Source organism: Juglans microcarpa x Juglans regia, chromosome 6D, assembly GCF_004785595.1.
Source record: "Juglans microcarpa x Juglans regia isolate MS1-56 chromosome 6D, Jm3101_v1.0, whole genome shotgun sequence".
In the NCBI taxonomy this organism is placed as follows: domain Eukaryota; kingdom Viridiplantae; phylum Streptophyta; class Magnoliopsida; order Fagales; family Juglandaceae; genus Juglans; species Juglans microcarpa x Juglans regia.
In genome coordinates this window covers 23,593,449-23,621,203 of record NC_054604.1, presented here as the reverse complement: position 1 = coordinate 23,621,203, position 27,755 = coordinate 23,593,449, and the positions used below count along the sequence as shown (strand labels likewise).

The window sequence follows — 27,755 nt, the reverse complement described above, 5'->3', positions numbered from 1 at the left end:
GGAAGACTAATACCATCAAAAGGATTGTTAGAAATAATGGATTAGTAGCTACAACTCCTGAGGAGATGTCATAGGTATTCTACTAGTTTTATAAGGAACTCTTCTCATCCTCCCACCTCGAAGGAATTGATGAATGTCTCAGCTCTATGACCCCAAAAGTGACTAAGCAGATTAACTCAACCCTGACAAAAAAGTTCAGAGTAGCAGAAATTCAAGAGCCTATTTTTCAGATGAATCCCATGAGTTCCCCTAGGCCGAATGGTTTCCTTGCAGCTTTCTTCCAAGCTCACTGGAACATTGTTGGAAATAATGTGAGTGAAGCTGCTCTTGAGTTTCTCAATTCTTCTGGTGAGTTGGCACATATTAATGAGACATACATTGTGTTGATTCCAACAGTTAAAAACCTTAAGAAAGTTTCTTATTTCAGGTTAATCTCCTTATGTAATGTCTTTTATAAGATTATCTCAAAAGTTTTGGCTAGCAGGTTGAAGAATATACAACCTGATTTTATCTCTCACACACAGAGTGCTTTTGTGCCAGAAAGATTAATCACGGATAATGTTATTGTAGCTTATGAGGCTATGCACTCTATGAATGACAGACTTTCGGGTCATCCAAGTTTTATGGCATTGAAACTTGACATAAGCAATGCATATGATAGAGTGGAGTGGGGTTTCTTAAGAACTGTTATGGGATGATGGGATTTAATGGTAAATAGAGTGATATGGTAATGAGATGTGTTATTTCTATTTCTTATTTAATTCTCATAAATGCATCTCCTCAGTGTTCTTTTAAGCCAACAAGAAGAATTAGGCAGGGTGATTTTCTCTCACCTTATCCTTTTATTCTTTGCTTTAAAGCTCTAAGCACAAGCCTCAATCAGGCAGAAACATCAAGGATCATCATTGACATCCCCATTGCTAGAGGCAAATTATGTATTAACCACCTCTTTTTTGCAGATCTATTTTGTAGAGCAAATTCATTGGAGTGGAGCGGGTTGATAGATATTCTCGATATCTATGAGAAAGCATTTGGAAAAAGACTCAATAAAGAAAAGACTTCTATTCAATTTAGTGCAAATACATTACTGACACAAATAAGATTATCCTAAGCATTGCAAGTGTCAAATCCTCATCTTCATATGAAAAGTACCTTGGATTACCAGCTCTTGTTGGTAGATCCCAAAACCAAGCTTTCAAAAGTATATTACATAGGGTGAGGAATAGGATCAGCAACTAGAAAACCAAGTTTCTCTCGTAGGTAGGCAAGGAAATTCTTCTTAAATCAATGATTCAAGCTCTACCTACTTATAGTATGGGTGCCTTCAAACTCCCAAAGTCCTTGCTTAAAGAAACCAATAGGGTGATGCACCATTACTAGTGGGGCCAACAACATAATGAGAGGAAGATCCATTGGGTTTCTTAGAATCAAATGGGAAAGGCAAAGTTGGCAGGAGGCTTGGGGTTTCGTGACATGGAATGTTTCAATTTGGCTTTACTGGCCAAACAAGGTTGGAGACTCATACAAAGGCCTGATTCTCTCACTACCCAAATCCTCAAGCTAAAGTATTTCCCTCATTCCTCATTCTTTCAAGCTAAACTGGGGTCCAGACCATCTTTTATTTGGAAAAGCATTGTTACATCTAGACATTTGGTGGAAAAAGGTTCCTTTTGGAGAATTAGAAATGGACAACTAGTTAAAATTTGGAAAGACAAATGTCTACCTCAACCTACAATCTACAAAGTGCAAAGTATTGTTCATACATTGGATGAAAATTCTCATGTAACTGCCATTATTAACTCTAATTCTAAGCAATCGAATGTGACACTTATTGAATAAATATTTTCTAGCAGTGAAGCTAATATTATCAAGAGGATTCCTATTAGCCTCTCAAACACACTAGACAAATTGATTTGGAGATGTACTGCTAATGACCATTTTTCTGAGAAGAGTGCCTATCATCTACAAAAAGAACTCATTAATCAAGCAAAAAGGTAGGCTTCAAAGTTTGTCTCCAAGAAAGAGGAGTGGACCAACTGTTGGAAACTCAAAATTCTAAATGCTGCAAAGATGTTTGGATTAATGAATTTGTCTTTAAAGGTGATTGAGCTGAATTATTGCATATTTTATATATTTAGAACCAATATATTTTATTTATTTCATTACATTATTATTGGTTTTAAATGAAAAAATAGTTAAGATGAATAAATCCGAGTTGTGTTTTAAATTGGTTAATAACATGATTTATGTTTAATTTTATAACTTGTGATTTAATTGGATAATGTTAATTCACATGCACAATATATTTTTGAGATTCTATTATTTCTTTTTAATTTTTATATTATTTCTAATTTCTATTGTTTTTATAGGTCAAGAAATAAAAAGTTTGAGAAAAGTCAAGGTACCAAAAGGTCAAGAAATGAAAAGTTTGAGAAAAGTCAAGTTTACAGAATGGACACACTTTAGTATTTTAATCATAACTTTCCGTTCAAATATCGGATTGATACGATTCTTGATGCGTTGGAAAGCTTTCTTAAAGGGCTACAAAGTTGTCTCTTAAGTATTTCTAAATTTGAACTCCTGAAGCGCGTACGTGACTGCCAAGTTGAGTCCTAAAATTTAAGCGATTTTGTGTGCCGGAATTTGAAGACATTAGGGTTTCTTTCCTACCCTATTTAAGCATATCATTAGCACGAAACTGGAGATTTTTGCAGAGCAACACCTCACATTTGAAGAACTCTTACAGGGTCCAATTGCCGCTCCAGCCGCCTCTTTCATTGTCTACCACCTCCATCTCCATTCATTTGACTTGCTTTTTTCACTTTCTACTATTTATTTAATTTTAGTTTAAAGTTTATTGAGTAATTTTGAGATTTTTGGCTTAGAAATTTGGGCAATTTATTTGCTATTTATTTTACTTAATGTCGCTATTTTTCTCGTTCTTTTAAGATTTCATTGAACAGTAATTACAATTGTTATGGATTAATTTTGAGAATTTGTGATTTAAATACAAGGATGAACCCTAGAATCTTGATTTTGGAGTTTTTCAATTTTCAATTCGTATTTTGTCAATTACTTTATAATCTAGTTTAATTCTTAACTTAGTTTTATTAATCTCTTAGTTCCATTGCATATTAGATTGATTAAAGTTTAATTAGAACTTAAATAATTTCAGTTTTATTGTTTAATTTTTAGATTAATTAAGATTGTTTATTTTAGTTGATTCTTTGATTGTTAATTTCAATTTGTTAGTATTTTACATTTCATTTCGATACTCAAAAAACCAAAAATATGAATCTAGTCCATGACTAGTGCCCTTTTCATTCTTGTTGCACCATTTCATCCATTGCACATATCATCATTTTATTTTTTCTTTGTGAATATTTTCACCATTTTAAACGAGTTTGATTTTAAGTAACTTTTCCTGAGGAGACGATCTAGGAATTTATTCCTAATTATTACGCGACATCCTCCTGCACTTGGGAGAGCCTTTGTGCTACTCATTTTTGAGTGAGTCAAAAGGCCAGTTTTTTCATCCTTCCTCTGTGATGCAACAATCGAGACAAATGCTCTTGGATTTCAAAGAAGTGCAGGCAGGGACTAGTCGACTAGGAGTTGAGATGACTACAAGGGTATACAAATGGGAGCCTCCTCCTGTATCTTTTTATAAAGTGAATTGAGACGCAGCAATTAACTAGGCTTTTTGGCAGAGTTGGCATTGGCATTATTGCTAGAGATCATGAAGATAAAGTACTAGCCACAAAAATAATGCAGAGAAAGTTTTTTCCTAGCCTATCTTAGCTGAATCTTTTGGAGCTTTACAAGCTACAATTTTTTCAATTGAGATTGGATTGAGGAAGATCATATTGGAAGGTGATGCTCTTCAAGTCAACAAGAGTAGCTAGCTCTTCATGGCATACTTTAGGTGTTATTATTATTGATGTAAAACAACAGCTTTCACCACTTGATAGTTGGTCTACCCAACGTATTAATAGGGATGCAAATGTTGTTGCTCACATTTTAGCAAAATCTTCTCTAAACTTGTCAGAGGACACTATTGATATGGAGAACTATCCAAGGTTTTAAAAATTGTACCATATTGGCCGGTACGGCCGAAATATGCTGCACCAGAATAGCAGCCAGTACAAAGAAGAGACATGCTTTGTACCGGAAAGAAATTCCAACCGTATCGGTATGTTTCTGCCGATATCGGCTGAAATCCGAGATACCGACTGATACGGGCAAAAATTCGAGATACCGACCGATATGCAAATTGTCATTTCGTGTACTTTTTCTAGATTCTAATGGTAACTTGTACCTCTTACTTTCTTGTTTAACTTTTACTGCAGGAAAAGGTAATGTGTACCCTTGCTTTTTTTTTTTTTTTTTTTTTTCTTTTAACTTCTTTCTTGTTTATTTGATATATGAACTGAAGTCTGAAATGCTTTATTTAATGAATGGTATGTTTCTTGGGAAAAAAAAGTTTATATATATTTCATATATTTAATATATGAATGGTATATTTGATATATGTATTGACATACTTTATTTAATGAATGCTTTATTTATTTTGTTGTTATTTTACAATATAGTTTAAATTTATTCATGTATAGATCATTCTGAAATAGTATTTGTACTGAAATATTTAGTTTCAATATCTTCACCGAAACGATCACCAAAACGGTATTCAAAACTTTGGGACTATCCCTCGTATATTCATTTTTTCTTTTGATGAAGGCTATCAATAATATATGATTTTTTCCAAAAAAAATAAAGATGAATAATTCATAAACCAACTAATCAATCATTCTAAAAATATTTCAATAATAAATAGGACCCACTACTACTATCACATAGGCGAGAATGAATATTCCATCGTCACCATTACTTTATTAGAATTCCAAATAATATGTTTCATCATAATGACACGTGTTCAAACTTTGCAAGAGGAAAATACTAAATATATTTAAGAAAAACTTACAAAAAATTTAATTCTCCACATGGTATTGAAAACCCGGCATTAAAACCTAGTAAAAATCATATTACAACACCAAGTGGTATAAAACTCCAACTAGGGCTAGGCAAAAACTTCGTAATTCCAACTCCATTGGACACCCACTACAAAAAAAAGATTTGGAGTTTAGAGTCGGATTTGGAGTTCAAAGTAAAATAGTTGTACTCGGAGTTAGAGTCTCAGTTCGGAGTCTAATTCTGCAAGGCCTCCTCAACTCAAGATTTGCTTGATCGTAGCTAATGGTATCGAATTGTGAGTGCATGGTCAAACCACACAATACACATGTGATGCAATATCCGACCCAGTAGGCTCAAAACCTGCCCACAGGGTTAACAAAAAAGAGAAATGTTATAAGGAAACCTTATACCACACTCATCCACTTAAGAGTTTAATTGGTCTAGTTGTGTACATTTTTTAGAAATGAACCAATATATACTAGTTTTGAAAATTTAAGAACTGATACCAGACCGATTCACTATCGAAATCGAAACTTTCAATTTCTCCAGTTTTGGTCCAATTTGGTCCGATTTTTTCGATTTTACGGATTATCTATGTTAGTAATAATATGATATTTACATATACTAAACTATTAGTCTATTTATATTATAGTATAAGTACATTATTTTATAATAATTAACATATACTAGTATAATATTGAATTTAACTATAGGCTATATAAGTTCTAAACTTTTTATATGAGTATATATGATCAAATGTGTAAAAATGTATTTAGAAAAAGAATATATATATATATTATAATTTATTATGTCAAAAATTTATTTATCATTGATATATATATATATATATATATATATATATATAAAGTAAGTTTAGATTAATAACTTAATATTAATCTTTATATTTAAGATAATTTTATGTTATATCACATGTTATATTAATTTTAAGTTATAAGATTAATAGACTTGAATAATAAGATTAAAATTTCATGTTATATTAATTAGCAATTTAACATATAATATATATGATATAACATAAAAAATTATATATAATATAAAAGTTATGAATATATATATCAGTCCGGTTTGGTTTAAACCACATTTCAAAATATGAAAACAGATATCGCATTGGTTTAGGGCCAGTTTTGGTTCTTAAGAATCGGTACTGCACTGGACTGATTCTTAATAATATAAGAATTGGGCCGGTTTATTCTTAAACTGGTTTTTTATTTTTTTTTTAAATAAAATGACAAATCTTATATTGGTTAAGTGAATGTATATGGTGTAAGACTTCTATAAAAAATTTCTTAACAAAAAAAAAAAGTTACAGTGCACCGTTTTGATCTTCGATTTTTAGTTATACCCTTTTTTTCTAGGGGTGAGCAGTGGGGCCCACACCCCGCTATCCTGCTCTGCCCCTGCTTACATTTATATATATATATATATTATATATAAACATAAATATGTATTTATATTTATATAAACATAAATATGTACTTATATTTTACAAATTCTGTATATATATAAATATATATTACAATTTGTTAGACTTGTTCATAAAATATGCACTGACAAATTTAAAAAACTACATAATTTAAAAACTAATACACTACAATTTACACAAAATATGTACTAGCAAATTTAAAAATTATATAATTTTTAAATTATAGTCATATTTACAAAATTTAAATTTATAATTTTGGTCTAAAAATGTATTTTTAATTATTTTTAGACTTGAAAATAATTTTTAAACCAAGTAAAATGTAGTTTTTTTTTAGTAGATGGAGGTGGGGCGGTTTGGGAAATTCGCCCAACACCCTGCCCCCATATCCCGAGAGTTGGGGACTGGAGTGAAAACCCCACCCCCCCGCCCCATGTGGGGCGGGGTGCGGGGAAGTGGTGGGCTCGCCTCGTAGGGGGTGGGTAACACTCCTACTTTTTTTCCCTGCAAAAATTCTATTAAGGGGAGATTTAAATAGCGAGTTGAGTTGAGATGATATGAAAGTTTAATAAAATACTGTTAGAATATTATTTTTGTTTTGAGATTTGAAAAAGTTGAATTATTTATTGTATTTTGTTTAGAAATTTAGAAAATTAGTAATGATTAAATGAGATGAGATAAGTTATGATAATTTCTAAATTTAAACATGGCTATAAGGTGTGATTTGGATAGTAAGATGAGATGAGATGATTTTAGATGAAAGTTGAAAAAAATATTGTTAGAATATTATTTTTTAATATTATTATTGTTTTGAGATTTAAAAAAATTGAATTATTTATTATATTTTATGTAAAAATTTGAAAAAAAGTGGTGCTATTCTGCCGCCTATAGGTGCCTACTCAGTATGCCGCCTAGCGCAAATTGTATTTTTCTATTTTTTTACTTTTTATTTCAAACATTTATTAAACATTTTTAAAAAATAAAAACATACAAATATATTAACAGTCACTTCTTTTATCATTAAGATTTTTTAAAAAAAAAATTAAATACATGAGTGATCAAAATAAAAAAATAAATTATAATAATAAGATGGGATAAGATAAGATGAAATACTTTTACTATCAAAATACATTTCTTAACAGTCACTTCTTTTATCATTAAGATTTTTTTTTAAAAAAATTAAATATATGAACGATCAAAATAAAAAAATAAATTATAATAATAAAATAAGATAAAATAAAATAAAATACTTTTACTATTAAATGTGCCGAAAACTATGCCTATTCAAAAAAATATATAACCCGCACCTGCCCGATAAATTCATTCGATCCCACCCGTTAAATGCGGGTTCAACTGGACAACGGGTTGGAAATCATCCAACCCCCGCTGTTTAACGGGCGAAAGAGCAACCCGAGTCTATCGTCCATTCCAAACATCCAAACCTATACCTATCTCTCTCTCCTCGATCACGCCTGCAGAAACCGAGTCTCTCTCTCCCCTCGATCACGCCTCTAAGCAACCGAGTACTCCAAGCAAACACGAAGCTGCCTGCAGAAACCCTAGCCAGTGGCGTTCTCCGTCGCCGTTCTCTGTCGCAGTCTCCATCGGCGTTCTTCGTCGCTGTTCGCTATCACTGTTCGGCCGCAGCTCCAAGATCAAGTCGATTTGCTGAGGTATGTTCCGTTTCTCATGCTCCTAATTTCTCTGTCTTCACCTTCTCTGCCCTTCCAGTATCTTGTCGTTGCTGGTATCACATGGAGCTTCCGTTGTGTTAGTTTTATTTGGGGTTTTGATTCGTTGGACCGTTAGTTTTATTTGGGGTTTGATTAGTCAATCTGGGTCTGATTCTTTCTTTGTTGAACTCGGACGATTTTGAGCCTTGTTTTTATTCATTTTGTTATGTTTCTCTGGTAGATCGTATGAATGGTAGAAGTTTGCATTCTGAACTAATTTAAGGACTCGGTCTTGATTTCTCATTTGTTTAAAACAGTTGATGTGCATAATGTAGAAATAAACCGCAATAACCATCTAGTGATTATGGTCGTTTGAATGAAGCTCCGAGGGTTAGTATACATCTACAAGTGTCCTTGTGTCCAGCTTAAATTGCCATTTAATTCACAAAAGAAGCTTGAGAAAATGGCTTTCTTTCAGATCACATGTTTAATTCCTGTGGAGACTACAGAAAACATTGTGATGCATCATTCAAAAAAATTGCTCTTTTTACTTTATGAAAACAGAGATACGGCAAAATAGGGAAACCCCATCAGCTTTGAAGGTTGGGATTTGGGTGAATCAACCCTAAAATAATTGTTCACCAAAGAACCTGTAAATTGTTGTGTTAAATTCCCACAATCCCAAGAACTGCTGTCATTGAGTTGGAGTTCCTAACTTCGGTCTATTTTTTTTTTTCTTTTTGTATGTTATTTATAAGATATGGATTTTCGTCACAGTTGTGAGATAAACTGGAAAGCCACTGTGCAGACTGATGTGATTAGAATTGAGACACCTCCACCATGCAGATAATTAGGAAAAAACTGAAGTCAATGAAATTGAACTAGTAAGTCTGATACAAATGCTGGTGGGAAGAGGTAAAAAACACAGCAGCCCAAACAAGAGCCATCCACATTGATTTAGGCATTGAAAAGGGGCACGCATGAATGTGGTTGAAAGAATGGACGTGCTTAAATGCTTTACAGAAAGTAAATGGCCTTTAAAGTTGAGTGAGAGAGTCAAATACAGGTAAAAGTTAAAACAATGGATCTACTGATAAAAAAAAAAGTTAAAACAATGGATCTGCTAGTATAAATGCACTTGCTGTATAAATGATTGACTTGGCATGGCATGACTTCCAGCATTGAGGTTAGGGGTGTAAATTTGAACCGGAAAACTGGAAAATCGGTCCGGTCTGGTTCATGACTTCAAGCGTTGAGGTTAGGGGTGTAAATTTGAACCGGAAAATTGGAAATCCGGACCGGTCTGAATCGGACCGGTTTTGAACCAGTCCGGTCCGGGACCCGTTCTTGTAACCATAAAACCAGCCGGACCTGGTCCCATTCCGGTTCCATGGTTTCCAAGACCGGACCGGACCAGTTGGAAAAAAATCAAAAAATAAAAATTTTTATATATATATAAGTTTTATACAAAATTAATATTATACAAAATATTTTTTATATATAAGTTTTATATATAATATATAATTATATATGAAATAATTTCATATTATAATCTAAAAATAATATAAAATGTTAATCTTAAATATGAACATTTGTAATTTGTTTGTTCATATGTTATTAATATAATTATATATAAGATAATGTTTTTATAATTTATAAAATAAAAGTTTAATCTTAAGTATGAAAATTTAATTTATCATATACTTTAAACATAAAATATATATTTAAATTATTATTAACATTTTATTTATAGCTATACTAATATATAACTAATTATACTGATATATTATATATAGCTAAATAATCACATATAAAATAATGATATAGTAATTAATTAATACTAATTACTAATACTAAATTACTATACTAATACTATCACTATAATAAATTACCATACTAATACTATCACGATAATACTATCAATAATATAGTTATAATAAATTAAACTCACTATAACAATTAACAAATACTAATATAACAATTAACAAACTCACTATAGCTATAGTTATACTTATAGTCTAATATAGGCTATAGTTATACTTATATTATATAGCTATACTAATAGTCTAATATTAATACTATTATATAGTCTAATATATTATATAGCTATAACTAATACTAATATATATACTTATACTAATATAGTTATATTAAATCACTATAACTAATACTATATTATAGTATTAGATATAAATCACTATAATTGTTTTTAAAAGGTTAAATCACTATAACAAAATATATATAACCATATACCATATATAGTATTAGTATTAGTATAGTATATAGTATTATTATGATAGTATCACTTTAATAGTATAATATATAGTTAGTATTATAATATATATATTATGAATATAGACTAAATTTTAGTCCCAAAGGCCAAACGGCGTTGTTTAATGGGGTACGGTCCCCCCACACCCCCCTCCTCTCTCTCCCTGCTCGACCATCTTTGCTCTGCCTTTCGAGTCCCTAACTCGCCCCAGCCATCTCTCACGCTCAGCCCCTCTCTCACGCCGTCAACAGCCCCTCGCTGTCGACACTGTTGGTCCGTTCTGTTCTCCTCCGCTTCCAGTTGTTCCCGAGGCTATAGAATCACAGATATTGTTTTCCCCTCTCTCGGCGAGCTAATCGGTATGTGAACATATATATGCTTTTTAATTTTCAAAATCTTATATTCACTTCATGAATCATTGCAATGTTTCAATTCATTGCTAATTGATTCATTTCATTTAGGGTTTTTTTTTTTTTAATCGAATTTACAAATTTGAGATTTAGGGTTTTTTTACAGATTTCGAAATCTGATTAGGGTTTATATTTATATTTTTTTGTATAGCTCCCCATCAAGCTGAATCTGTATTTTATAATTGTGGAAGGTACAATTTTATATTTTAGGATTTAGGGTTTATATATGTTGTATAGCTCCCCATCGAGGATGAACATGTATAGTTCCCCATCCAGCTGAAAATAGCTTGATTTCTTTCCTTTTTGTTTTTGTGGGTAATTTTGTTCGTTTGTTCGTATATATGTTAGTAGATTTGAACCTGATAAATTTTTTTGGGTTGTATAGATGTCAATCAGTGATTCTACTGGTTTGGTTTCTTGTGTTTTCTGTGTTGTCTTGAATCATTACAATGTTTTCTTGCATTGTGTGTATTCTCTATTTGAATTTTTTGCTATTGCATTGATGACTTTTCTTTCTCTATTAATCTTTATTCTGTGTATTGATATAAGGAATCCAAAAGCTTTTTCTCTTGTGCTATGTAACGAGAGGCAGGGTACTTTGCCCTTTTGGCTAGTCGTTGCAGTTCATGTATTTGAGATTTCTTTATATCAATTTATTTGGTGTCCATTGAACACTTATAAAAAAAGTCAGTTTTGGTTGATCCATTTTTTTTTTGTGTATTTTTTATGAACTGGCATCAATACGTGCATAACTGCATATTGTAAAAACTTTAATGAGCTTCTGATTTAGGGTTTATTTTGTTGTTACAATTTTTTTTTTTTTTTTTAATATCAGATTTTATATTTTTATAGTAGATTTTTCAGATTTTTTTATAGCACATTTTTTATGGCAGCAGATTTTTTACATGGGAGCAGTTTTTTTTTTTTTTTTTTTTTTTTTATGGCAGAATCTTTTTTATGGTAGATGATTAAAACTGGAAAACCGGACCGAACTGGACCGGAACCGGTAAAACCGGTTTAGGGGGGTAACCGGCGCGTAATCGGTTTTTGAAAATGCAAAACCGGTACATATTGGTTCGGTCCTAAATTTTGTCTAAAACCAGACCGGACCGGACTGGTTACACCCCTAATTGAGGTCATACAGGATTCGATGGTAATTAGTGATGCTTGAATATAAGTTAGTTGAAACCAGAGCAAATATATTTGCTTTGGTAATTCAAAGTTACTTGTGGGAATGTGGAAAAATTGATCATTATAATTCTATTTTATTTTTTAATTTTGTTTATAATTTGATTGTAGAGTTGATCCAGTGGCCAACTGAATCATAACCATGCTTTGTTTGAGCTAAACTGTTTGCCCAAACCGAGATTGTGCTAATTACTTACAGTGCTTAATCAGGTTATTGGCTTTTTTGGCCAACACTTTTACCATTTTACAATAACCCTTGACATATCTTTTTTATTTTTAGAGTTTGATCCTAAATCAAGCTTTATTTATGTTGATGAGGAGTGACTCAAGGCTTATGGTCTGCACATTCTATATTTGTTGTTAAAGATTCATGTTTGATGACTTTTTTGGGTTGTACTCCTTTAAATTATGATGTTTATTGTGTTCTTTTAAATTATGATGTTTAACGTACTCCTTTAAATTATGATTTTTTTTTTACTCCTTTTATGTAGCAAAAAGAAAAAAAAATCTGTTATACTAGCTGGATGCGTTAGGGGTTTACAATTATATAGATTGGGTGATTATATTATAATATGTACAAATGTTACATAAAGGAAAAGAAAAATCTGTTATATCCGGATGCATTGGGGGTTTACAAGATTGGGCATCTGTGTCTCTGTACAAATAGGGGTTAGGAAAAAAAAAAACCCGATTATTTTTACTTGACCCAAATGGTCCGGGTCGGGTTATATTGCCCTGGGTACTGTTGCGGGCTATGACGGGTCGGGCCAAAAATTTTCTTGGGCAGGCCAATGCACAGGCCTACTGAAAACACAGCCTTCCTTTTTCACTTGGTGCTCACCCACGACGGAAGAATTATCCCCTTTCTCCCATCTCTTTTCTCCAGAGGCTCACCCACGACAGAACAACTGCCCCGACGCCTCTTCCTCTGTTCTTTCTCCCCTACGTGCAAAACCCCCTCCCCCGCCTCCGACGCCTCTCTTTGCCCGCTTCTCTTCTTCCCTCTCTCACGCCCTCTCTCTTCTCTCCGGCAGCCCCTCTTTTCTCTCCTCTGTGTGGCACACCCTGCGAGTTACCCAATGTCGCCTCCTCCCGCTCGTAGTTTGATGCCAGTAAGTACTCCGCCCGTCCCTCTCTCTCTCTCTTATAACTCCTCGGTCTGTCCCTCCCGCAGACGCTCTCTCTCTAGGTTTTAGACCGCGACCGATAGAGGTTACTGGAGCCAACCTGTGCCTCTCCCAGCCAAGGTATACCTCGGTCTCTCTCTCTCTCCTCTCTCCTCCTCTTTGTCCGGTTTTTCTCTCTCTACCTCCGCGTGTTCCTCACCATCTCAAACTCGACTTTAACCTTGTTTTTCTGTGTTACAGAGCATTAGGAACGTCCCTAGACAGCGCAGCCTTGCTCTCAAATCCTACGGACCACCACTCCAAATTTGGGCAAGGTACCCTTGAGCTTTAGCCTCGTATCCACCGTTTAATTTTTGTGACTTTGATGTTTGGTGCCAACTGGGGGTTTGGATTGTCTCTGCTTCTATATTGGAATTTGTAGATTGAGTGATTTCATGGTTGGTTGATATGGGACCAAGAAAACAGTTTCTTGGAGCTTTCTGTATGAGAGGAAGCAAGAAATACAGAATAGAAATGTAATACCCCATACTGAGTGATGATTGTAGACCTTTATAATAGATGTTGCTAGGAACAATTCATAAGTATTTCTTTGGGAAGCTCATGATTGCACTACACCAGAATCATTTATTATGTTTTCGATCTTTGGGCATGTAGTTAGTTGGAAACGTTAATGAATATTCATCTGACTTCCATTCTGTGGGTTTCTCAATTGTTGAATTCAATTTTTTTTAAAATCAAGTTTCTTTTGTGTATTTGTATTATATTGTTTTCCAGCTCTATATTGATTTGCATTGCACATATAACCTCAGCATGAGATCTGGAAGCTCAGGCTATAATTATATTCTGGTTGGCATGAGATCTGTTGCCACTCTTATAAGAATCTGTTGCCACTTTGTTTGCTACATTCTCAATGTTGTGGCTGTCAAAGTTCTGTTTATGAGATTGAACTGTCATCTTTGTCCTTTCCTTCTTTCTCGTGAGACTTCATAGCCTGCTTTATCATAGTTGGTTGTCACTTCTATCAGTGCTGCAGATAACATAAACCCGAAGGTTAGTTTTCATGATAGCCCTCTCCTTCCAAAACAGAATCAACCGTGGACCAGCTCTTTCCACTTTCACCTCATCGAAGGAAAAGAGTGCAGCAAAACAGAGATGTGGCCATATACTTTCAATGAACTCTCAAGTTAATGTTATTCATAACTTTGATTCCTGAAGTGTGTGCATCTGTGAGGGCTGACTTTGATTCCTGTAGTGTTTGCTACTGTGGCTATCCTTACAAAATATAATACTCACCAACAAAAAAAAAAAAAAAAAAAAAAAAAAAAGCAGTTTGGGTAGCTGCCCTTAAAGCTGATCTCTTTAAATGATACCCGCAAGTGAGAGATATTTTGGATGCAGCTCTCAAGTTATGGATTTTTTTTTCAAGTGTAACTACTTCCCTGATAATAGAATGCGTCTCAATGAACAATATTTATATTATCATCTTTGAAGAGGTAAAGCATAAGTTTTCTTTTGAGTAATGCTACATACAGTCGTGAAGTGCGCAAGCGCCTCGCAATCGTTTTGAAAAAGAGTGGGGTCCCGTATTTACTCATTTTTTTTCAAAGGGATTGCACGGCGCTTGCACAATCCACAATTGCAAATATTATTTCTCTTTTCTTTTTCTAGGGGTAGAGGCCTAGACAAGAGGAAACTGTTTTGCTTTGACAGTTATCTCGTTTTGCAAAACGATTAATGTGTGTCGTTTCTTCCAGTAGCTTTCGACTTTATTCTCTCTCAAAACCTCAACTGAACTTCTGTGCCGTTTCATTTATGTCTGTTGCTTCAAAACCCAGATCACATTTTCCAAGACCGATTACCCAAAACTCACTAACGATGATTCACAACTGCTCCATTTCCTTTCTGAACATAGGCTTCAGGATGCATGTAATATGCTTGAAGAATTATCTGTTGGAGACGGCATGGCTGAATCTGTATTTGGACTTCGGTTTTGTCCAAGTACTTGAAGAGTGGCTTTGTTGATGAAGCCCGTGGTCTCTTCAATATCATACCTGAGAGGAATGTTGTTACCTATAATCTGATGTTGTCTGGGTACATGTAGAGTGGGAGGTTGAGTGAGGCTTGGTCGTTCTTTGGTGAGATGCCGGAAAGGAATGTTGTGTCGTGGACTTTAATGCTTTGTGCGTTGGCGGTTGCAGGGAGGATAGATGATGCGAGGAGGTTATTTGAGGTGATGCCAGAAAGGAATATTGTGTCTTGGAATTCAATGTTGGCAGGGTTGATTAGGAGCAAGGATTTGGAGGAAGCAAGCTGGGTTTTGCAACTAAAGCTAGATAAGAACATAGTTTCTTGGAATGCCATGATTGCGGGCTATGTTGAGAATGGTAGAATAGAAGAAGCAAAAACATTGTTTGATGAAATGGAAGAGAGGAATGTGGTCACTTGGACCAGCACGATGGTTGGTTACTGTAGGGTGGGTAATGTGGATGAGGGGTATGGTCCGTTTCAGAGAATGCCTGAGAGGAACATTGTCTCTTGGACAGCCATGATCAGTGCGTTCACTCGGAATGGCTTATATATGGAGGCTTTGTTGCTTTTTCTTGAAATGAGGGATTTTGAAGTAAAACTAAATGGAGACACTTTCATTTCACTTGCCTATGCTTGTGCAGGTGTAGGTTTTCCTCTTCTTGGTATGCAATTGCATGCTCAACTGATTATTAAAAGTTGGGACCATGATGATTATGATGGCAGGCTATATAGGAGCCTCATTCACATGTACTCTACTTTTGGTATGATAGACTTTGCATGCTCTATTTTTATGAAGAACCCTGATAAACGGTCTTATAATTCTATGATCAAATATATTCATACAGCGCAGCTGGAAAAGGCTCAACATTTGTTTGACATTGTACCCATCCGAGATGAGATCTCATGGACTTCAATGATTAAATGCTATTTCAATGTTGGCCAAGTATTGAAGGCATGTCATCTGTTTCATAACATGCCTTAAAGTGATGCAGTTGCATGGACTGCAATGATTTCAGGACTTGTTCAAAATGAGCTTTTCACAGAAGCTACCTACTTATTCTTGGAATTGTGAGTCCATGGTGTTTTACCTCTAAATTCTACATATTCTATTCTTCTTGGAGCCGTAGGTACACTGTCATATCTTGATCAGGGAAAGCAGTTCCATTGCCTGTTGATAAAAACATTATATGAATGCCTGATTCTTGAGAATTCTTTGATCTCAATGTATGCAAAATGTGGGGAGATAGGCGATGCACACATCATTTTCTCAAATATGACTTCTCGGGATTTAATTTCTTGGAATTCCATGATCATGGGGCTTTCACATCATGGGCTGGCAAATGAAGCCTGCAAGATCTTTGAAGACATGCTTAGATCCGGGGCCCACCCAAATTCCATTACTTTCTTGGGTGTCCTATCAGCATGTAGCCATGCAGGGCTGGTCAATTGAGGTTGGGAGTTATTTAATGCCATCAGTGATGTTTATGCAATTCAAAAAGGTTTAGAGCATTATATTTGCATGATTAATCTTTGGGGCCGAGCTGTGAATCTAAAAGCAGCAGAGGAGCTAGTCCATAGACTACCCCTCTTGAACCAATCGTGCTATTTGGGGTTCATTGCTTGGAGTATGTAGTTTTCATGAGACAACTCAAACTTATGACCTCAAACTTCATCTATTGATGTAGTTTTCTTGGAGTTATCTTCTGAGCAGGCACCATTCTGCTCTTCCCAATACAAATTTCATCTATTGATCGATAGTGAATAGAATGTGAATTAAGATCAGTTGTGAAATCACAACTATATATTTTAAACATGTCATGCTTGGTTTTCAAGAAAATAGTATAAAATGGAATAACTTACCATGTCTGAAAACTGTTCTGGATCATGGGGAGACTCGTGGCAGAACTCCATTTTCAAACTGTACCAAGAGCACCCAAATTTTCCTCTGCTTCTCACCTCCAGGTATTGGAATGGTACCCTTGCAAATGCACCATGTTATAGCAACTTGGGAAGATTTATGCACTGCTTTGAGTTTTTGGTAGGCTCAACTATTGGACTTGGGAGCATGTTTGAGAAGCGAAGCTAGGCAGAGAAGCGGCGATGAGTCGGGAAAAAAAGTAAGAGAATGGTGTAAATGAGGGAGTTGGAAGAGAAAGTAGAGTGATGGAGAGCATACATCATTTGGTGGCGAAGGTGGGGGGGAGGGGGTGTGGTTAGGGCCAATGTAGGCCGTTGAACATGTTTGAGACTCAAAGGTAGGGAGAGGACTATCGAAGAGCTAGGGAAAAGGGAGAGGAGGGCATGCTGTAAAGAGGGAGTTGGAAGATAAAGGACATTGATGGAGAGTAGACGACATTTGGTTACGAAGGTGGGTGGGGATGATGTGGGCCATTGCAAAACTTAAGGGCCAAGAAACAGTTTCTTGGAGCTTTTTGTATGAGAGGAAGCAAGAAAGTGTAGAAATGTAATATTCCATATTGAGTGATGAGTGTAGGCGGTGTATGGGATCTCACATTACTTGGGACCATTTGTGATGCCCAAGGGAGACCTAAGCCACATTTGGACCATAATCTAAAAGGACTAGTCAATGGTATAATTGGAGCCTTATTAGAATCACTATAAAAAGCAAGTATTTATCCCTCCAAGCAATGTGGGATCCCATTCATAATCACATCAGTCAGTGTTATCACAAGAGAGTATCGTTTCTTCTTTCTAGGTGCTTACTGTGTAGAAAGAATATTTTTTGCTTAAATGAGACCACCTAACATTAACCCTTAATGAGTCAATTGACCAATCTGTCCCAAAATCGATGACCCAACCTATTTTTATAAGCAGGACCATATCAGAAAATTTTATTGGGAAACTAAATCTATCCCTTATCTTGTTGTGATTTGAAACCTAACCTTCCTTAGAAATATATTAATAGCGCTTTGCCACCTTTGTGGTCCCTGATAGGCATTATATTCAAATGGTTAATCTTGTCTGTATAGGTAGGTTAAACTCCTTCACGAACCTCATAGCGTAAGGTCCAAACTGTTCATGCCTGTGCCAATGGACCCTCCTAGAAACATCTGTCCCTTATTTACTAGAAAGAGAGATTAGAAGGAAGGAATTACTAATTTGAGCACCATATTTCGGAGAGACTACTTGTCAAAGACCCCAATACATGATAGCCTTGAGAAAGGGCAGATGTATAGAACCTTCAATGAGATGGTGCTTTTTCAACTCTTTCAAAATGGAATCTAATCCAAACATATATTCCATGGTTACTTAATTTGACAGGGTACAAATATCTAAATTGGATATTTTTAGATACCTTCTCGGGCCTATTGACAATACTATATTTATGTATGTATAGTTAACTGTTGTGTGTATAATAAGTTAATGAATTGCATGGGAGAAAGAAATGAAAAAAATTCTAGGTTAAGTTGTAATATGTAAAAGAGAACTTTTATTTGCAGTCTCCACTTGGGGAGTGTATATGCAGACCCTTTATTAAATGAGAAAAAACATCATTTTAGGAGGGATAATTTTATAATTTTAAAAAATTTTAAAGATAGAATTGCCTAGGCTTGCATTGCAGTCCCCAAATGGGGAATGTCATTGCTCTATGTAAAATTAAATGTAAATGTGTTTGTGGAGTTGTGTCAATTATCAATGAGTTTTTGTTATTATTATTATTTTTTATTTTTTAAGCTTTTTGTATTCTGTCGATCAAGATTTGTTGCTTCTTAAAGAGTCTGAATTCATGGCATAGAAGTGTGAATGAAAATGGATGCAATTTGATATTTATATTGCCCAGTTTCTGTCTGATCTCTTGCATATTAGACTGGGAAATTGTGATATGTAGTCAACCTGCTGATATAGGCCATTGAAGCTGTTAATAGATTCTGCTGCTTCTATGCTGGTAATTCTAATGGGTTTAAAACCTTTTTTTTTTTTTGGTTGGTTGAAAATCAAATGCAGTAATATATTGTCTTTACTGCAAGTTCAAGGCCATTGATATTGAATGATGGTGACGGCTTCAACTTCAGGGTCCAAGTCACTTAAAGAATATCTGAAGAGATATGAAAGCAATGATGAGGAAGAAAAGAAAAAGAAAAAAAGGAAGAAGAAGGTGGTCCAAAGTAAACCAGATGTAAAAGGTGTTTTAGTCGTGGATGAAGATCCAGTTTGGCAGAAACCAGTTAATCTTGAAGAGGAATACAATGATGATTCAGCTGGTAAAAGTCATTACATTTTGGTTTCTAGTTTATAGTGTTCAAATTCTAGTTGAGTTTGTTATTATGGTAATAAGAACATTTTCTGTCGTTTGATGTAGATGAAGAGAAGCCACAAGTTGATGAGGACATTGAGGTTAAGCGGATGAGGAGGCTCGAACAACTGAAGGCTATGCGTGCATATAATGCCATATCAGAGGATGGAAGTGGTTGGATTTCCCTCTCTCCCAAAGCCGCTAATTCTAATGACCCAAACTCTGATATGTCACCACCACGGAAGCGGGATTTCCGGAATGACACACCTTCACCGGAACATGAACTGAAGCCTGCAGATTTTGGCAGAGGTAGCACCGATTTGTCACCTTCACGACAGCGGTTGAAGCACCAACAGAATGATATGACACCTGAATTTCCTGACATTTCTCCTCCTAGACGGAGTCGTCGTGGTTCTTCGTACCAAGATGACTTCCAGGCTTCTCCAGGGTCAGACCTTTCACCCCAAAGGAAAACTAGGGAGGGTTTTCGGATTCCTGGGTTGCCTGATCTTTCCCCTCCACGTAAACGTTCAACTGAAACCAATGCTTCGCGTGCATCTTTGGTTCAGGATCTTTCCCCACCGAGAAAAAGCCGAAAGGAAGCTGCTATGAATGAGCAACGAAAAACAGGTCTGCTTACTGGCAAAGAGATCAGTGAAGAGATTGCTAGAACTAAGAAGACTGATTGGTTAAGGTAACACCGACACTTCAGGCTTATATTATTTCGCCTGCTCCTTTTAAGTTTATGTTCAGTGAATATAAGTTGTTTATTGTGTCTGATATCCATTCCTCTCTGTAGGTTTAAAGAGATGGATCCTTCTATAAGTGGTCGAGGTGCGGAACCTGTATATCGTGATAAGATAAAAGGTGAACAAAAGTAATTTTTTCATTATTTTTTTAATGTTATGTCTGAGTTGGCAATGCTTACATTCTTTGCTTTCGCTTCTAATGCTGTAGGAGAACGTATATCGAAGGAAGACTTTTTGAAGTCAAGGCAGAAAGTAAAAGTAGAAGAGAAGCCCAAGGTACTTTGGAATAGAACCTTAAACCTGTCATGTGTGAGGAGTGGTATAGTGAGTATTTTGAGTCATGTTTAACCAGTGAATAACGTCTTGATCCAGATTCTGCTGGAAGTTTTAGGGTCCATTTGGCAATACAACTGTTCTTAAGTATTCTCTGATATTTTCTTCCTAAACATTACTCAAACACAAAACACTTTTTGATTTCAAATCTTTAACTTTTTCATCTAATCATTCGTTTATTGCCATCAGCATTCTGCACTGATATTCTACATTTTTTAGAAGTAAGAATATCTTTATTAATCAGCAGCTTGCATGGATATTCTACATATCTCCCAAATCAAGAAAAAAACAGAGAGAAGAAAAGGGGGAAATTATGCACCAAGAAAAGAAAAAAATTTGGTGAACCTCATAAATCTAGCTAATTAATGAATGTTGACCATTATTATGATGGTGGTTGGCATAAACAATAGTTATTATTATCAAATTAATGGCCAATTACTAAGGAACTTAGAATATCTCAGTATATCCATGAATAGTAGTAAAATGGTTTGAGTTAAGATGTTTTATTGGGTTTTGGGAAAGGAGAGAGAAAGTTGAATAAAAATATTATAAAGTTAAAAAATTGTTTCAATATTACTTTCATTTTGAAATTTGAAAAAGTAGTGTTGTTCTTTGTGTTTTGTTTGGGAGTTTGGGAGTTTGGGAAAGTTGTATTATGTTGAGAAAATTACAGTTTTAGAGATTATTACCACATTATATCTGTCCCTCCCTTCTTCCTTCTTTCTGTTTTCTTTTGTTGGTAAATGTCAAAACCTTTACCCTTGAGCCCATGTTACTCAATTATGCTGGTAAGTGCCACTGTGGCCGTGCAGTATTTTTCATGTTTCATCATAAAAGAAATTTCCATTTTATTACAAGAATTACAATTCTCATGAATGAAGGAAATTGGTGTTTTTAACAGATACATAGGATAAAGAGTGCATATACATATTTGTTACGGTTATGCTTCTGCTGAGTGGTTGATCCATTTAATTCGATTGCAGATTCTGGATATTTTTTCTTTTTGGGTAATTGAGAAATTTTTCATCTTGATTGTGACAAATCTTGTCTTGATAGCAGTCATAAAGTCTCCCTATTTTTTACCCATGTTTTGCTACCACTTTTAGAGTGACATACTTCTAAGGAATTTACGATGCCTTTTTTTTTTTTTTTAATTTATTAGGTACTGTATAATATTGTTTTATTTAACATTTTTTTCTTCAAATGGAAGGTTTGAGTTAATCATAACTTGAGTTGTATAGATATGACTTGGTAAAAATTTTCTGGTTATTTGTTTGTGATGAGTAGACAACTATTGGGCTGGGGGGTGGGAGCTTTAATTGATCCATTTTCTTTTTAACTTGGCTAAATAAACAATTTATTTTATTCTGAAACAAATAGATCATTGATTTTGACTATTTTTTTTTATCAGTATCATTGCTTTTGACTGATGGTTGGATAAATGGTTAAAGTTTAGTCAAGAGAAGATGTGGCTCCAGTGGAGTTGTGGGGGACGATGGCAAGTTGGGTATGGGGTGTATATGTGAGTTTGTGTTAGATAAATGTTTATTTGGGTGGTGGGCCAAGCAATCTCATCTTGTGAAGTGTTTCACGATAGGCGTTTCTGTTTTCTTTGTTTTTTCCCCTTTTACATTTCCCAAATCTGGCAAGAACTTAATTGTGGAAGGAATGATTCAGGCGTACAAATTGCACTCAGATGATGTTCATGTCTCTGAAAATTTTTTCTTTTTCTTGTTCTTATACATCTCTTATGAGGCTTTGGTGCTAATGTCGCAGTATAATTCTGCTAGTTGTCTAAGAGAATTGGTGGTTATCAATACAAATGACTATTATTAAGCATGGCAGACGTGCTGAAATTCTATTATGGAAGGCATTAAAGCATTGAGTTTGTAGAGGACAGAAACTTGCTCAAATATTATGTTAACTCAATCATAGTTATGCACTTGGGCATCTTTTTAGTTTTAATATTGTAGCTTGAGTTCGAAGCTTCTTTCTTTGAAAAATAAATGTTGTCCCTTTCCTTTTAGTTGAAGAGTCAATTTTCATTTCCTGTGCATTTTTACCAGGAGAAGAAATTGGAATGGGGGAAGGGCTTGGCTCAAAAGCGGGAAGCTGAAACTAAGCTGCAGGAATTGGAACTTGAGAAGGAAAAACCATTTGCACGAACCAGGTATCTTGATGTTTTTGTGCTCAATATGGTGCTGTAATCATAGGATATTGTGGAAATACACTTGTGTATGAAATTGGACATAATAAAATACTTTTGTAAGAAAAGAAATGTTCTAAATAAAATAAAATAAAAATCTCGACAAAACATTAAGCATGCTTGACTGCATGGCTATCCATCTTCAGTTTAACAAAGGCACTGCACAGTACTTTCATCTCTTGTCTTTTGTGTACACCTAGTGGCTTGTTGGAATTGATAGACTGATTCCTGATGCAGGGATGATCCAGAACTAGACAACATGCTGAAGGAGAGATTAAGATGGGGTGATCCCATGGCACATTTGGTGAAGGTAAGTTATTGATCACTGTCTTATTCTTAGCTGCCAAAATTATAGAATTGATTGCTTATTCAACATCTCTCTGACATCTTGCAGAAAAAGCATCCTGAAATGGTTCTCCCAAACCTAGGGGATAGTGAGAAGATGAAAGAATCGGGGTTTGTTATTCCTCAGGACATTCCTGTCCACAGCTGGTTAAAAAGAGGATTGGATGCTGCACCAAACCGATATGGCATAAGACCAGGAAGACATTGGGATGGAGTTGACCGTAGTAATGGTTGGTTCACCTCTACCATTCTTGAGTCACATATTTCTTATTTACCTTCCATAGAAGCTATGGACCTTGTATTGAGTATCTTCCAGTGTGCCATGATATGGCGATCCCAGTCATGTTGTTACTTACATATCACCACAGGAAGATTCTTGTGCTTGGAAACATAGAGCCAAAGAAAAAAAGACAAGTATTTAGAGAATACGTTTAGCTATTAGAACTGACTGACTTCTGCTGTTTTTCATCCTATAGGATTTGAGAAGGGATTGATTAAAAGGACGAATGAGAGACGAGCTACAGAAACAGAAGCATACCTGTGGTCTGTCTCTGACATGTGACTTGACGCGTACGGACTGTGTAAGAAGATTCCAATGGGCTTTTTATGTGTTTTTGTAAAGGCAATGAGGCACCCGACTTAAAAAGCAAGTTCTATAAAGTTAATTGGTTGTGGTGGTGAGTGATTGGGCTTCCTGAATTGCTAAACAGCATTATGTTTGCATTGCCAGGGAAGTTTCTGTACTCATGATTCTTAGTTATAGAATTCGTGATGTGGTTTTGGTTCAGCTAATTTTTGTTGCCTGCTCTGTGGATTACACCACAATTTTATAAAGCATGCAGGTTCGAAGGCTTTATGCTTTTGAGTGACGGCCTCTCTTGTTGTGGGTCTGGGTCTGTTGCAAAGCAAGCATACATGGTTGGCTTTGACAGCTGAGACCGCCTCCCTTTTAGCTTTTCTTTCCATGGCATGTGACCCAATGATGTTTTAGAATGTAAAATGGTTGAAAACTGGAAGATTGTCAATTGACTGTTGCTAATTTGTTGCTGCTTGGAGTAACAGTGACCGATGATTAGGAATTGCAACGTAGCAGTTGCACAATTACAATATGGGAAATTCAGCATGAAGTCTGATTACAGGATAAGTTCAACGATTCCATGGGGCCCAAGTATTGTGCATCTCTTTTGAACCGTAGAAAGTGTTCAGATAAAAGAAAATGAGAAATGTGGTGTTAGATAAAAGAAAGGATCACAAAGAGTTCTTCTACATACTTTGCCACTTTTTCTCATACATCACACGAAACCGTGATGTGGCTTCTTTTTTTCTCTCTTTTTATTTATTTATTTATTTTCAACCCAAAGGCCAAATGTGCGTTTCGAATTTATTCCCCCCACCCCCACGCTGACGTTCTTCCTCCGCCAGGCAATTTATTTATTTATTTTTACCCAAAGGCCAAATGTGCTTTTCGAATTTATTCCCCCCACCCCCACGCCCACGTTCTACCTCCGCCAGGCAATATCAGAAGTTTCGGGGATTTGTTAAAATGCAAAAATGAAAACGTAAAAATCAAAGAAAGAAAAAATGAAAGAAGAAAGAAGAAGCAAAGCAAAAAGTTGAAAGATGAAATTTTCGTCGTCTTCTTCAGGCAAATAGCAAATCAGAGCACAACCAAAATTCTTGGAAACGTTGAAGCATTTCTCCACCAAGAAAAAAAAACCAATCTCTTAGATTTCATCATTAACATATTTCTCCCAAACTCATTAATTTTTTCCAAACCCATTTCCTAGATTTTTGTAATGGACTTGGTGTGCGGATGTTTAATTGGAATCATAACAATTTTTTCCCCCATTTAAAAGCCAGATCCTAGATTAGAAATGGAGGAAGATTTGATAGTTTGTCTTTGCTAACCTTTCAGCTCTATCCGCGAGAGAGTGTTTCACTGTGTATTATCATTAACCAGACAGCCAAATGAGACTTATTTCAAATGGTCAAATACATGATCCCCAAGAAATCTCCAGAAACTAAGTTGAGATATAAAGGTTGTATGTAAGGAGTGAGAAAGAGAGAGAAGCATGCCTTGTTGGGTTCATTCTCTCAATGACCTTTGCATACACATCATCCATGATCAAACTCTCAAGCCTCTATAAGAAACCCAGACTGAAAAACTAAGAAAAAAGAGAACTAATTCAGGGAGGGAGAGGCGAGAGATGGTGAGGGAGGGTGAGGCAAGAGAGGGAGTACCGGCGCGGGGGAGAGTTGATTCAGGATTTGCGAGAGAGGGAAATGAGTTTTGGGAGAACAGATGAATTTCGAATTGGACCGAAGGTTGAACATGAACCGGTTTGCCAGATGGATTTTCGTGTGGAGTGTAAAAAGTAGACCGGACTACGAATAGAACTTTCCTTGTTTATAATATTCGTGTCTAAAATGAGGGCTTTAATTAAGAGTCGAAGTCATTTGAGAATTTCATTCTTCAAAATTATAAATGATTGCATTCAAGAATTTTCCTAATTCTCTATGAGTAGGAATAATAACGATGACAACAGGAAAGTAAGAATTTATTTGAAAGGTATAAATATAAAAACTGAATGTAAACAGCCGTCTATAAATCCAATTGTACTCCCAAGTCATAAGTTTCTCCAGCTTTCCAGTCTTGGGTATGTTATTAGTGGGAATTATCCATTGCTCTTGACCTTCTTCCTCATCGCCGAGCAACATTCTCAGAGACAAAGGCCCGCTTAGAGGCGAGGTGGTCGTCCATACTGCTCCATAGCTTCGATCCAAGAGCTTGCACACCAAATTCTCAGTCTACACATAATTAAAATGTATTTATAGGTTTAGTAACGATATATTGACAATTTTTTTTTTTTAAATTCAAAAAAGGATTTAGTATTTTTTTATGAAGTGGTATTATTATATTGGCCGCTGGTAATTGAAAAATACAATATTTTCTATATAATTATTCTCATAGGTTTGATCCATGAATCGATGCAACTATTTGTATGTAGTAATAATCCTATAATTTTTTCTTTTTCTTTCTTTTTAAAGGCAGCCAGATCTTGATCATATATCATCCTAACTCCATTTTCATTAAATTGATCGAGGTAACGATTATTGTAAGAAAGAAACCCATGCATGTTTGAAAAGAGCAGTAACTTAAGTCAACTGGTTTCAAAGAGGAGCAGGCCAGCAGTGATAACAAGCAGCGGCATTATATATATACACATTACCTCACAGAGCTGCAAAGCAGTGATATCCTTCTTGCCTTGCTGATACCATATGACGAAAGCCAAATAATAAGGGTAGTTGCTGTTCTCATCTATCTTTATTGTTATATTTTTGTTCGGGTAGCTGCATGAGACACTGTTTGAAGACACAGAGAAAGAGAGAGTCTGAGAGATCCCCAAATTAGCAGACAGAATTATTTGGCATGCTTTAATTTAAGGCCATCATAAGTTCTCGTATGATGTTCGTCAATCGTCACCATTAATTTAGTAATTAATAAATGAATTCTTGGTTTCTAACTACGATATATATATATTAGATTATAATTAATCTGACCGTCTATACTCAATATCAATCACACCAAGAGCTAGCAGAGAAGCAGCCGCATCAGTAGTTAGAGCCATCCGACCGAAAGCTCGTCTGCTCAGAATGAAGTCAGTTCGATCACCTGAACCTTGGTCTGTTATAACTACCGTTACCCCTTTGTCCGAGCAGTAGGCTGTGTTGGTGCACCTCACCTAGCATGGAGTAGTTAAAATCGTAGTAGTAAACTTTAGAAATAAAGTAGTGGACAATACGACCGAAGGCTAGCAAAAGTCTGTGACAAGTTTCGTTTAAGATAATCTTTGTGCAAGTCTATGCGCAAGTCTTTTGAAATAAATGAGACCAAATAGAGAAAAAGGAAAAAACAATATCTAGAAAATGCGTGCTTGTCCCAGGTTTGCACGTCCAAAGGTTGTATCTAGTATTGCTATTTGGTTAAACCTACCTGATAGCAAGCCCCACAGCCAACACCATTTCGGTAGAGGTCAGATGCAGCTGATACATCCCCATCATTAATGGTAGCTCCAAAGGAACCGAACCCACATGCGCCTTCTGCAGTTCAATCAAAAGGATATAAGAATAATGCATGCTTAATCAGTAAAAGTATGCATTTTCCTTTCCCTTTAATGAAAAACTCTCTTACTATCTGTTCCTTTTTCATCAGAATTTGGATAATAAGCTGCACGAGAATGAATGAAAGAGTCGCTACTTGTTTGAGCGTCTGCCAGACTTTGCATGAGAAGAAGAGCTGCGAAAAGGGATAGAAGACACCGTAGAGAGATAGACATCGTGTGACGAAAGGAACGAAAGGAATGAAAGCAAAGAAGACAAAGGTGGTAGGTAGTGCATGAAGCAAAAGAAAAGAGGTTAATGTTATTTATAATCAACCAAAACCCCCTTCTTTGGCTTTTTAAACCTTACCAACCTCGACAATATTCTTGTAAAAGGTAGTCTGATTCAGTGGGATTCCGTTACCATTGTTTCTCAGCTACCTTATTAGACTTGTTTAGGAATATATAATGCAGTAAACCTTCCCGACCTTTCGGATTTGAGTTGTACTTTTCCTTCCAATGATGATTTTAGTTTATTTCATTTTAATTTATTCAGAAAGAAAGATTACTTCTAAACTGTATTCGATTGTAAAGCATTTTACTCAACCAAATTCAAAGTTATCAACTAATAATTATAACAGTACTCTATTGCTCCCT

General features: G+C 35.3%; 2 protein-coding genes and 1 pseudogene across 6 annotated transcripts; 2 read left to right on the top strand and 1 right to left on the bottom strand.

Moving 5' to 3' along the window:
* The first annotated feature begins 146 nt into the window (after positions 1-146).
* Positions 147-16,795, top strand: LOC121235465 (annotated as a pseudogene).
* On the top strand, positions 7,758-24,079 carry LOC121234488 (BUD13 homolog). Of its 5 annotated transcripts, none has more exons than XM_041130431.1 (10): positions 7,763-8,085; positions 18,961-19,017; positions 19,100-19,333; positions 19,432-20,059; positions 20,165-20,232; positions 20,323-20,390; positions 22,514-22,617; positions 22,891-22,963; positions 23,048-23,228; positions 23,475-23,790. In XM_041130431.1, the coding sequence occupies exons 3-10, from the start codon at positions 19,120-19,122 to the stop codon at positions 23,558-23,560; spliced, it is 1,422 nt and encodes a 473-aa protein (XP_040986365.1). In that variant the 5' UTR covers positions 7,763-8,085; positions 18,961-19,017; positions 19,100-19,119; the 3' UTR covers positions 23,561-23,790. The 5 variants fall into 5 exon arrangements, 3 of the variants coding, with proteins under 3 accessions (XP_040986363.1, XP_040986365.1, XP_040986364.1); XR_005934412.1 differs by lacking the exon at positions 18,961-19,017 and adding an exon at positions 23,891-24,079 and having other exon boundaries at positions 7,767-8,085; positions 19,077-19,333; positions 23,475-23,675; XR_005934411.1 differs by lacking the exon at positions 18,961-19,017 and adding an exon at positions 23,834-23,929 and having other exon boundaries at positions 7,767-8,085; positions 19,077-19,333; positions 23,475-23,675.
* Positions 24,080-25,600: 1,521 nt separating this feature from the next.
* LOC121234490 (expansin-like B1) lies at positions 25,601-27,365 on the bottom strand. Its single transcript, XM_041130432.1, is given in 6 exon segments — positions 25,601-25,653; positions 25,656-25,806; positions 26,229-26,361; positions 26,560-26,741; positions 26,993-27,099; positions 27,191-27,365. Coding segments are annotated over 6 exon segments (771 nt in total). The 5' UTR covers positions 27,336-27,365.
* Between the last annotated feature and the right edge of the window lie 390 nt (positions 27,366-27,755).